Here is a 13,424-nt window from a genome sequence, read left to right as displayed (position 1 = left end):
GCTGATATATTGGGAATTATAAGTCATTACTCTCTGACCGGAGGGGGTCCAACTCCTGGGGCCCCACCGATCAGCTCCCATGAGCGTTGCGGCCTCTTCCTAGGTCAGTGGTATGATTTTTATCGGTCACTTGGCCGAGGTGCAGTTCAGTCCAATTTAATTGAATGGGGCTGGGCTGCAATACCAAGTACAGAGCTGTGCTAGGTTAGCTATGAGGAGGCCGCAGCACTCGCTGGAGCTCCGCCGTCTCTTCAATCAGCTGATCAGCAGAGTACAGGGTCGGACCCCCTCCGATCACAGCGATGAACTGTCCTGAGGATAGGCCATCAGTATTAAATCCCTAGAAATCACAGGCATACTGACATTAACCTCTTTACTGCTCTAGACCACCAGGTATACTGACATTAACCTATTTACTACACTAGGCCACCAGGGATGCTGATATTAACCCTTCCAGTTCCCTATACAATCAAGGATGCTGACACTATCACCCACAGGCCTCATGAACACGGCCGTTGCCTGGCCGTGCCCGTATTGCGGCCCGCATTCCCGAAGGTGCACTACGGAGTGCCTCCACACCTAAAAAAAAAATATAGAACTTGGTTGAATGGGTCTGGATCAGTCACAGCAGCCGCACAGATAGTGCCCGTGCATTGGGGGGCCGCAAATTGCATGGAATGGTTGAGCAATGGCCGTGTGCATTGGGGCCTTACTACTATGGACCACAAGGCATGCAGACATTAAACCCCTTTATTGCCCTAGACCACCAAGGATGCAGAGAATAACCCTCACTGTACTAGACGTGGATGCCGGTGGGCTATTGTCCGTGGTTGTAAAGATAAGTTGAAGCTGAACTTTTGAATCAGGGTCCATGAACCCATTTGCAGCAAACCATCTCCTTCTTGTTCAGTATCTCTACGTGGTTCGCTTTGCTGATTTGCATTCTAGGAAATGTCCATTCTACACTGGTATACACTGCCTCCTGCATTATTAGGGCCCAGGGAATTTGTTAGTGGGGCGTGAGCTGACAAACTTGCTGACTGTTTCCAATGGCAAGCAGCAAAATGGAGAGTGCCCCTCAAATGCCCTCTTACATTTTCTTTTCCATTCCTAACCAAAGCTAAACATAAAACTCTGACAGTGGCCGTTACCAGGGGGCGACGCATAATGGACGTTCTGAATGGAAACCACAAAGCAAGTGTGAACAACGCCCTAAGATACGCCACTGCCTTTAAATTATTCATTAGACTCCTGGGAATAGGATCTTGATCAGTTGATCGTCGTGAACCCAACGCTCAGCACCACAGTGACCTCTGCAGGTAAAATGTGGAATTACATGGGGGCTGTTCTGACAGCTCAGGTCTGATAACTGCACTGACCAGGACTAGGCTGAACCACTGGGCATTAGAGCTTGTGCAGGATCCTGACATTAAATGCCCGGGGGCGCAGGTCGCTCGCTGTCGCTGGTTATTTCCTATTACCTGTAACATATGCTCATCTCCGGGGTAATAATAAAGTTTTTCCTTCTTATTCCCATTAATGAAGAAGACATCATTAAGAAACTTACCTTAAACACAAAAAGAGCAGAAAGGCAATGACCAGCGCCAGGACGGAGATGCAGTGTCCCAGGTAGTTGATGATCAGGGCGATCTTGTAATGCAAGTCGTACTTCCGCTGGAGACGAGAAGATGATTGCATTAGGCTGAGACTCCTCAGTACAGGACACGTAATCTGGTTAGGGAGCAGTAATTATAATCCCTGCCTGGAGGATAATCTCATCATTATGGTCACGGGTTATTTTGGGATGAGCGATAACTATGAGCATTGGGACTATTTACTGGGAAATTAATAGTCAATATCATCACAGGCTAAAGAGGCTTCAGGCGCACATCTTGATGCCTGTCCAAATATTACCCAATCGATGATGCAAATCTGGCCCTTGCCTCACTGCCCTGTCATGGTCCTCAGATCAGAACCCAATGCTATGAACACCTCCGGAACAGGACGGCATCAAGGTTTTAATTTTATTATGACACTTACTTTTACTTTCAATTTAATTGCATTGTTACCGAAACTCAAAGGCATCTGTGGAGGCATATTATATTCTGTATTATACTCCAGAGCTGCACTCACTATTCTGCTGGTGCAGTCACTGTGTACATACATTACATTACTTATCCTGTACTGATCCTGAGTTACATCCTGTATTATACTCCAGAGCTGCACTCACTATTCTGCTGGTGCAGTCACTGTGTACATACATTACTTATCCTGTACTGATCCTGAGTTACATCCTGTATTATACTCCAGAGCTGCACTCACTATTCTGCTGGTGCAGTCACTGTGTACATACATTACATTACTTATCCTGTACTGATCCTGAGTTACATCCTGTATTATACTCCAGAGCTGCACTCACTATTCTGCTGGTGCAGTCACTATGTACATACATTACTTATCCTGTACTGATCCTGAGTTACATCCTGTATTATACTCCAGAGCTGCACTCACTATTCTGCTGGTGCAGTCCCTGTGTACATACATTACATATCCTGTACTGATCCTGAATTACATTCTGTATTATACTCCAGAGCTGCACTCACTATACTGCTGGTGCAGTCACTGTGTACATACATTACATTACTTATCCTGTACTGATCCTGAATTACATTCTGTATTATACTCCAGAGCTGCACTCACTATTCTGCTGGTGCAGTCACTGTGTACATACATTACATTACTTATCCTGTACTGATCCTGAGTTACATCCTGTATTATACCCCAGAGCTGCACTCACTATTCTGCTGGTGCAGTCACTGTGTACATACATTACTTATCCTGTACTGATCTTGAGTTACATCCTGTATTATACTCCAGAGCTGCACTCACTATACTGCTGGTGCAGTCACTGTGTACATACATTACATTACTTATCCTGTACTGATCCTGAATTAAATTCTGTATTATACTCCAGAGCTGCAGTCACTATTCTGCTGGTGCAGTCACTGTGTACATACATTACATTACTTATCCTGTACTGATCCTGAATTACATTCTGTATTATACTCCAGAGCTGCACTCATTATTCTGCTGGTGCAGTCACTGTGTACATACATTACTTATCCTGTACTGATCCTGAGTTACATCCTGTATTATACTCCAGAGCTGCACTCACTATTCTGCTGGTGCAGTCACTGTGTACATACATTACATTACTTATCCTGTACTGATCCTGAATTACATTCTGTATTATACTCCAGAGCTGCACTCATTATTCTGCTGGTGCAGTCACTGTGTACATACATTACTTATCCTGTACTGATCCTGAGTTACATCCTGTATTATACTCCAGAGCTGCACTCACTATTCTGCTGGTGCAGTCACTGTGTACATACATTACTTATCCTGTACTGATCCTGAGTTCATCCTGTATTATACTCCAGAGCTGCACTCACTATTCTGCTGGTGCAGTCACTGTGTACACACATTACTTATCCTGTACTGATCCTGAGTTACATCCTGTATTATACCCCAGAGCTGCACTCACTATTCTGCTGGTGCAGTCACTGTGTACACACATTACTTATCCTGTACTGATCCTGAGTTACATCCTGTATTACACTCCAGAGCTGCACTCACTATTCTGCTGGTGCTGTCACTGTGTCCATACATTACTTATCCAGTACTGATCCTGAGTTACATCCTGTATTATACTGCAGAGCTGCACTGACTATTCTGCTGGTGCAGTCACTGTGTACAAACATTACATTACTTATCCTGTATTGATCCTGAGTTACATCCTGTATTATACTCCAGAGCTGCACTCACTATTCTGCTGGTGCAGTCACTGTGTACATACATTACTTATCCTGTACTGATCCTGAGTTACATCCTGTATTACACTCCAGAGCTGCACTCACTATTCTGCTGGTGCAGTCACTGTGTACATACATGACATGAAGGTGATGCATTACACTGACTTCACCGTTCATGTAGAATATTTCTTTCTATAAAACGACCTCAGTTACTGGAACTTAAAACGCTTCTTATTTTTTCTGGACACTTTGGTTCTTATACTTTGTAACACTTTTCTGTAACAAGTTTTCAGCCCCCAAAATATGTTTGTTTTAACTGTGATCTCTGTGATCAGGAAATGAACTGCATTGCACACCTTATGATCCAGGATGGGCACACACTGGGAGTAGTTCATCCAAGTCGCCCAGGTGCCATTTTCAAAACATTCCCTGTAAACGGTCCCTGTGAAGACAAGATGTGCGATCATGAGACCAGGATGGACAAGCCTAGCCGCGCTGACAAATAAAACAGAGCAATTTAAAGGGACGGTCAGTCATTTACATTTTTTTATAATTTTTTTGTAGAATAATTGGTACATTATTTTTAGTTTTCACTTTGGCCACTAGATGTCAGCACAGTGGACTGGAGAAAGAAGGAGAAACTCACTTTACAGCCTGCAGTGAAACTGAATGTCATTCCCTCATTACCACTAATAGCAGGCCGAGGGTAACCGTCAGAAGACCGGCAGCTCTCTGACAATAGAGGGGGGTTGGGCAGCTAATACAGAATACATTTAGCGAGTGGTTATCACGTTCTGGGTGTAGAGAAGTCGTCTCCTATCTGTGGCACTCTAGATCACTGTTTCCCAACCAGTGTGCCTCCAGCTGTTGCAAAACTACAACTCCCAGCATGCCTGGACAGCCTTTGGCTTCCCCCTCAGTGTATGGGTGCCACCTCCTTGTGTAATAAAGGAGTATTCGAGGATAGGTCATCGATATCTGATTGGTGGGGGTCCAGCTGTTTAAAAGGCGGCGGTGCTCCAGTATGCACTTCCTCACAGCATACCAAGCACAGCGCCACACATTGCATAGTGGCTGTACTTGGCATTGCAGCTGAATCCCATTCACTGGCGCAGGACTGAGCTGCACATAGGCCTGGGGTTGGACCCCACTGAGCGGATATTAATGACTTATCCTGAGGATAGGAGACAGCAAGATGTCAGTAAGTGGACTGCTAAACAGCTGGATGCCCTGGTGACCAGAAAATTCAGCTCCATGACCTCAAAATGGGGGACTATGGAGGAACTGGAAGCTACTGGTGTTGTAGGGAGAGATGGTCACAGACAAAGGGAATGATCCATACAATAACTTGTATCAGTATTTATGCCGCATATTCTGTAGAATGGTAACAGTGTATCGGGAGAGTAACGTTATCCTTCCTTTACCGTCATCTTCAAGAAGACATAAGCGGCACTGAGCGAGCCATTAACCTGCCGTGTGCCTGGCGGTATGACATAATGGTCCGTCTGTGTTAGACAGTACTGTTACGGCACTTAGGGGACTATTCCGGGACAATTAACTCCGACAATGTATTTGTGCGCTGGTTTTATTTGCGTTCGCCCTCCGGCACGATAATGAGATTTTAAGGTGACAAAGACGAGGCGGTAATTAGAAATGACTCGGCTGAGTGAAATCATTACATGGACCGTGGCTGGAAAGAAAGGCAAGAGCAATCAATGCAGCGAAGGAGGGGCAGGGACGGAGGTGTAGTTAATGTCTTGGACTATATGAAGAGATCTTGACTTTCAAGGGGTTTTGACATCACAGACATTAATGGTTTATCGATTAGAATCCATCAATCATCAAAATGGGTCTCAAATAGATGGGTGGCCGTTGACCATGCGTCACATTCTATTGGGTGGAATGGTGAGGTAGAGCTGTTCTCTTCTTGACCCTTTCTAGCTTTGCCGTGCAGACTGGGAAAGAGATGGCAGAGCCAACTTATCACTATAAGAGAGTTTGCAGGGTTTAAAACATCTCAATATCATTATATGCTGGGGTTAGTACAGTTAACCCATTTGTGGTCGGAGTCAAGACATCAGTCATCTTATTATCATTAGAGGATGGAGTCAGCAGAGTCATCTCGTCATTAGAGGGCAGTACCAAGGGCAGTCTCATTATTATTAGAAGGTGGGACCAGCTGTGTCGCTCTTATTATTATTAAAACGTGGGATCATTATTAAATGTCAGAGTCAGCAGAGTCATCTCATTATCATTAGATGGTAGTCAGCAGAGTCATCTCATTATCATTAGATGGTAGTCAGCAGAGTCATATCATTATCATTAGATGGTAGTCAGCAGAGTCATATCATTATCATTAGATGGTAGTCAGCAGAGTCATATCATTATCATTAGATGGTAGTCAGCAGAGTCATCTCATTATCAATAGAGGACAGGGTCAGCAGAGTCACCTCATTATATTTAGAAGTTGGAGTCAGCAGAGTCATCTCATTATCATTAGAAAGTAGAGCCAGAAGACTCTTCTCATTATCAATAGAGGGCAGATTAACCTCATTATCATTAGATGGCAGGGTCAGCAGAGTCATTTGTTATCATTAGAGGATGGATCAGCAGAGTCACTTTGTTATCATTAGAGGGCATGGTCAGAAAAGTCCTCTCATTATCATTAGAGGGCAGGGTCAGCAATGTAATCGATCAGTAGAGGGCACATTAACCACAATATCCTTAGAGGGCAGGGTCATTAGTTATCATTAGAGGGCAGAGTTAGCAGAGTCACCTCCTGTATCAGAAAAGGCTCTGTATGAATGTAAGGATGTTGAGGAGTGACAAAGCATCCACATTAGGACTGGTTATCCTATATCATGCCCTTATCCGGCCATGCTATTACTGCCCTGCTGGCTGCTGCCGAATTTTTGATCTGCATCCCATGCAAATCTTTTGTGGATCGCAGGCAGACCCCTTCATTTCTATGGGGCTGCCACATCTGTGCGCTGTCCGCATCCATGCGGCTGAGCCGTTTTGCAGATGAGAATAGGTATTTTTCTTCAATGGGACCCGAAAAAGGTGCTGGATGTTTTTGCGGATGGCAGAACAGATACGGTCATGTGAATGCACCCTTAGGGCTCGCTCACACGAACGTGTGAAGCCCCTGCCCGTGCCGTGGACAGCAAATTTCAGTCCGCAGCGCACGGGCACCGTCCGTGGGGCAGACGCATTGGGGTTCGCAGACCCATTCACTTGAATGGGTCCGCGATCCTTCCGTTTTGCAAAAAGACAGAGCAAGCAGGATGACAGGCCGAACTGGATGGACAAATGCCTTTTATCGGCCTTATGTTACTAAGTTCTATCTTTTTGCTGTGCGGAAGCACGGAACGGAACCCCAGAAAGCACTCTGTAGTGCTTCCGTAGTGTTCCGTTCCGCATCTCCGGATGTGCGGACCCATTGAAATGAATAGGTCCGCATCTGTGATGCGGAATGGCCACGGAACGGTGCCCGTGTATTGCGGATCCGCAAATGCGGTCCGCAATACGGCAACGAGCCCTTAGCTTGTGTTTCATGTGGACTCCTGGACTTCGGACCTCCTGTCTGTTAGTGACTTCGCCTCTGGCTGCTGATTCGGGTTCTGACGTTCCCTCCTGGGTCTGACCCTGCTTGGAATATTACTCTGTGTTTATGTCCTCCATGGTTCTGGCAGCTTTGTCTGGTTTTGACTCTGACTTTCTGACTACTCCCCTAAGTAGGTCCTGCTCACTTAGATCAGGGACCGTCACCCAGTTGGGGGTCGCCATTTAAGGCAGATCGTCCAAGTAGGTAGGCACAATGGTGTGGCTCAAGGTCAGGTCTGCGTTGTCAGTGCACGTGACACCCCATTCCTCAAGATCGATTTCGATGGGCTGTGCTTTAATCAACTTAATTATCTGCCTTTAATACCACAAAATATTATCTGATCAAAAAAGACAGCTAAAAACAATGGCATGTTCATGAATAAAATTCTAGAGTAGCAGTGCAGACTGACACTTTCACAGTAGAAAACACAGGGCAGTAAGAGGGTTCATAGAAAGCAAAGTATAGTAATTGTGGTATTAGCGGTGGTCACCCAGGACGGAGGAGACAGAGAAAACCTCCAGATGGTGGCTAACAGTACCCAACATGAAAGACTCCGGTGTCTATGGACTTGAGATATAACTACATCTAATGATACGTCTGACATTTAGCGGCAGACTCAGCTCCATCCCCCTCCTCCCAGCTGCAGGAAGATGATTTGTTCTCAGGTTTGATGCTATAAAAATCTCGCTGTCCTTATAATTAACAATCCATTTACTAATGAATATGATGAGCATTAAAGTTGATGGATTTGAAGGAAAACAGTCATCATGACCGCGGATCTCCATTACGGTAATGTTTTATGTGCTGCTTACAGATTTCCAGAGCGGATGGGACTGCCTGATACCACTGCGGAGAGCCCCCATCCTCCTGCCGCCCACCGCTGCCGTTACTCATTTGCATAAATGTATAACACTCTGTTGTACAATACTGTAGATACTCTGGCGGGGGTGGAGGACGGTACGCAGAGTGTAATACTGCCACGTGCTGTCCCTCACTACATCCAAACAGTTTATACTGGAATATTGGAAAAAATACCTGCAGTCTAACAGAAAAATACAATATAAGAATATTACAAGGAGTTCTGACAAATTACAAATAACATTCTGCAAAATTGTTATCGTAAGTAAAAACAAGAAAAACTAAAATGTGAGAAAAGAAAGGCACAAGAGAGCAGATGTACAGAAGTAATACTACTATACTGCTGACAGTTCCAAAACGGTTATATTCTTGTACATAGGAGCAGTATTATAGTAGTTATATTCTTGTACATAGGAGCAGTAATATAGTAGTTATATTCTTGTACATAGGAGCAGTATTATAGTAGTTATATTCTTGTACATAGGAGCAGTATTATAGTAGTTATATTCTTGTACATAGGAGGCAGTATTATAGTAGTTATATTCTTGTACATAGGAGCAGTAATATAGTAGTTATATTCTTGTACATAGGAGCAGTATTATAGTAGTTATATTCTTGTACATAGGAGCAGTATTATAGTAGTTATATTCTTGTACATAGGAGCAGTATTATAGTAGTTATATTCTTGTACATAGGAGCAGTATTATAGTGGTTATATTCTTGTACATAGGAGCAGTATTATAGTAGTTATATTCTTGTACATAGGAGCAGTATTATAGTAGTTATATTCTTGTACATAGGAGCAGTAATATAGTAGTTATATTCTTGTACATAGGAGCAGTATTATAGTAGTTATATTCTTGTACATAGGAGCAGTATTATAGTAGTTATATTCTTGTACATAGGAGGCAGTATTATAGTAGATATATTCTTGTACATAGGAGCAGTAGTATAGTAGTTATATTCCTGTACATAGGAGCAGTATTATAGTAGTTATATTCTTGTACATAGGAGGCAGTATTATAGTAGTTATATTCTTGTACATAGGAGCAGTAATATAGTAGTTATATCCTTGTACATAGGAGCAGTATTATAGTAGTTATATTCTTGTACATAGGGGCAGTATTATAGTAGTTATATTCTTGTACATAGGAGCAGTATTATAGTAGTTATATTCTTGTACATAGGAGCAGTATTATAGTGGTTATATTCTTGTACATAGGAGCAGTATTATAGTAGTTATATTCTTGTACATAGGAGCAGTATTATAGTAGTTATATTCTTGTACATAGGAGCAGTAATATAGTAGTTATATTCTTGTACATAGGAGCAGTATTATAGTAGTTATATTCTTGTACATAGGAGCAGTATTATAGTAGTTATATTCTTGTACATAGGAGGCAGTATTATAGTAGTTATATTCTTGTACATAGGAGCAGTAATATAGTAGTTATATTCTTGTACATAGGAGCAGTATTATAGTAGTTATATTCTTGTACATAGGAGCAGTATTATAGTAGTTATATTCTTGTACATAGGAGCAGTATTATAGTAGTTATATTCTTGTACATAGGAGCAGTATTATAGTGGTTATATTCTTGTACATAGGAGCAGTATTATAGTAGTTATATTCTTGTACATAGGAGCAGTATTATAGTAGTTATATTCTTGTACATAGGAGCAGTAATATAGTAGTTATATTCTTGTACATAGGAGCAGTATTATAGTAGTTATATTCTTGTACATAGGAGCAGTATTATAGTAGTTATATTCTTGTACATAGGAGGCAGTATTATAGTAGATATATTCTTGTACATAGGAGCAGTAGTATAGTAGTTATATTCCTGTACATAGGAGCAGTATTATAGTAGTTATATTCTTGTACATAGGAGGCAGTATTATAGTAGTTATATTCTTGTACATAGGAGCAGTAATATAGTAGTTATATCCTTGTACATAGGAGCAGTATTATAGTAGTTATATTCTTGTACATAGGGGCAGTATTATAGTAGTTATATTCTTGTACATAGGAGGCAGTATTATAGTAGTTATATTCTTGTACATAGGAGCAATATTATAGTAGTTATACTCTTGTACATAGGAGGCAGTATTATAGTAGTTATATTCTTGTACATTGGAGCAGTATTATAGTAGTTATATTCTTGTATATGGGGGCAGTATTATAGTAGTTATATCCCTGTACATAGGAGGCAGTATTATAGTAGATATATTCTTGTACATAGGAGCAGTATTATAGTAGTTATATCCCTGTACATAGGAGCAGTATTATAGTAGTTATATTCTTGTACATAGGAGGCAGTATTATAGTAGTTATATTCTTGTACATAGGAGCAATATTATAGTAGTTATATTCCTGTACATAGGAGCAGTATTATAGTAGTTATATTCTTGTACATAGGAGCAGTATTATAGTAGTTATATTCTTGTACATAGGAGGCAGTATTATAGTAGTTATATTCTTGTACATAGGAGCAGTATTATAGTAGTTATATTCTTGTACATAGGAGGCAGTATTATAGTAGTTATATTCTTGTACATTGGAGCAGTATTATAGTAGTTATATTCTTGTATATGGGGGCAGTATTTTAGTAGTTGTGGTTTTGTACATGGGGAGCAATATTATGGTGGCTATATTTACACATATAGGGGGCAGTATTACAGTCACAATACATTTTCCCCTTTATAGATTAGCTATGAGTGAAATGAGTATTAATGACAAATGGAAAGACCTTTATGAATCCTGTGTCTGTGAATGGCTTTGTTTAGTGTATGAATTATTGAGAGCGATGTATCTATTCAGTGACAAGGACATGGTGATAATGATATCTTAGGCGGCTGTGATGCATTAATTATATAGAGTTCTCATTGTGCAGTGAAACCTAAAATAAAATATTAAGATTTTGGGATATGAGGTCACCTGGATCGCTCTTCAGTAAGGTAATATATTTCTCATACTGGTTAGCAGGATACAGAGGGAGTCATTTATGACCATTGCAGTTTATTTCTGATTTTCTGAGATTTTAACAATGTTGCACATTTTACGCCATATTCACATTACTGTACATCCTAGCTCCCTGCTATTCTAAAACAATTGTGCCACACCAACACATTGCCTCTTTTACACTTGCGTTGTCCGGATCCGTCGTGTACTCCACTTGCCGGAGGTACACGCCAGATCCGGAAAAACGCAAGTGAACTGAAAGCATTTGAAGACGGATCCGTCTTCAAAATGCGTTCAGTGTTACTATGGCATCCAGGACGCTATTAAAGTCCAGGTTGCCATAGTAGGAGCGGGGAGCGGGGGAGCGGTATACTTACAGTCCGCGCGGCTTCCGGGGCGCTACAGAATGACGTCAGAGCGCCCCATGCGCATGGATGACGTGCCATGCGATCACGTGATCCATGCGCTTGGGGCGCCCTGACGTCACTCTGGAGCGCCCCGGGAGCCGCACGGACGGTAAGTATACTGCTCCCCCGCTCCCCACTACACTTTACCATGGCTGCCAGGACTTTAGCGTCCCGGCAGCCATGGTAACCACTCTAAAAAAGCTAAACGTCGGATCCGGCAATGCGCCGAAATGACGTTTAGCTTAAGGCCGGATCCGGATCAATGCCTTTCAATGGGCATTAATTCCGGATCCGGCCTTGCGGCAAGTCTTCAGGATTTTTGGCCGGAGCAAAAAGCGCAGCATGCTGCGGTATTTTCTCTGGCCAAAAAACGTTCCGGTCCGGAACTGAAGACGTCCTGATGCATCCTGAACGGATTTCTCTCCATTCAGAATGCATTAGGATAAAACTGATCAGGATTCTTCCGGCATAGAGCCCCGACGACGGAACAACTCTATGCCGGAAGACAAGAACGCAGGTGTGAAAGAGCCCTTAAGGAGTTGTCAGGCAGGAAGTGGCTTAAAATGATAAAAGAACCGATGATCCTCTGATCGGGTCCCTGCTACTTTCTACTTCCTGCTTCTGTTTTGGCACAGGTAATGCCCCCTTTGGCTAATTATTGGTTGAGGGGGGTGGGAGGGTCAGCACAACAGCCAGTGATTGGCTGAGAGGGCATTTCCTGTGCATTGGGATGAAAACAGGAAGTGAAGAGCGTCAGGGACTTGGGCAGCATCAGAGTGGCAGCATCGGGGATCAGTAAAGTAAGACTAGCTTTTTTATCTTTTTAAACTCCTATGGAAAACCCTTTTAAGTTGTCCTCCCCACATGAATGTTTTTTTTTTTCACAAGCATGTTTCTGTCTTTGCATTTCACATGCATTTTAATGCATTTTTTGTTGTGTTTTTCTCTTCAGATATGTTTCAATTGTGTCATCATTTTCTCCTATAAAGAAGGGGATGGAAAAATCGGCTAAAAAATATGCCTCAGCGTCAACATGCTGCCGTTTAAAAAAATGCCATAGACACACAAAAAACTATATATAAAAAAAAAGCCTCTACACAAAAAAAAGTGTGATTATCCCAAAGTTCGAAATACCCACAGATTTTTTGCTAAGATTTGGGGCAACGGCACCAAAAAAACGTAGGTGCAAAAAATTAGAAAAAAAATGCACAATTAAAAACCTATGGGTAAATCCAACCTTAGAAGCACAAAAATCTTGTTCCTTTAACCCTTGCATGCTCCAACCTTGGAGTTATACTCTATCATGCTACCGGCCCAGGAACTTTCTGGGTATATCATATAAAGGCATTAAAATGGTCCTGTTTGCCCATTGAGGATCAAGACTGGTGACCTCAGGTTTCCGTCCACTCTTGTACTTTATCACACACCATTACATCTCGGGGCAATGTTATTAAGTAGAAAAACCAAGAGATTTCATTTTCTAAAAATACAGCCTGGTTCTGGCGGAGACGCAGATGGATGATACGTCGCCCCCACTCCTGTGCTTGATAGTGTATTTCCTCCATCAAGTTTAATAACAGGCAAAAATAGATCAGATGGAGGAGCAACGGGGACCTCTCTTTCTGCCTTCTTCATTGCTGAGGCACTTAAATAATTGTATGCCCGACTCCCAGCTGTGCCATAGATTCACATCCATGAAAGAAATCAGCCCTTGATTGCTTTAGGGGGGTTTCATTGCAATATATGAATTGCGCTTTGTAACTCCATTATTGAAA

At 42.2% G+C, this 13,424-nt stretch overlaps 1 protein-coding gene across 2 annotated transcripts in view; it reads right to left on the bottom strand.

The window, feature by feature from the left end:
* The window catches only part of LOC122938614 (corticotropin-releasing factor receptor 2), a 314,421-nt gene that overhangs the window by 43,411 nt on the left and 257,586 nt on the right, over positions 1 to 13,424 (bottom strand). For both annotated transcript variants that reach the window (XM_044294257.1, XM_044294258.1), the window contains 2 exons: positions 4,172 to 4,257; positions 1,568 to 1,674 (listed from right to left, as the gene is read on the bottom strand). In XM_044294257.1, coding sequence (XP_044150192.1) covers positions 1,568 to 1,674; positions 4,172 to 4,257 — 193 coding nt within the window. The remainder of the gene's footprint in view (positions 1 to 1,567; positions 1,675 to 4,171; positions 4,258 to 13,424) is intronic.

Source organism: Bufo gargarizans, chromosome 5, assembly GCF_014858855.1.
Source record: "Bufo gargarizans isolate SCDJY-AF-19 chromosome 5, ASM1485885v1, whole genome shotgun sequence".
NCBI classification, from domain to species: domain Eukaryota; kingdom Metazoa; phylum Chordata; class Amphibia; order Anura; family Bufonidae; genus Bufo; species Bufo gargarizans.
The sequence above is the reverse complement of the archived record's forward strand: the minus strand, read 5'-3'. Positions and strand labels throughout refer to the sequence as shown.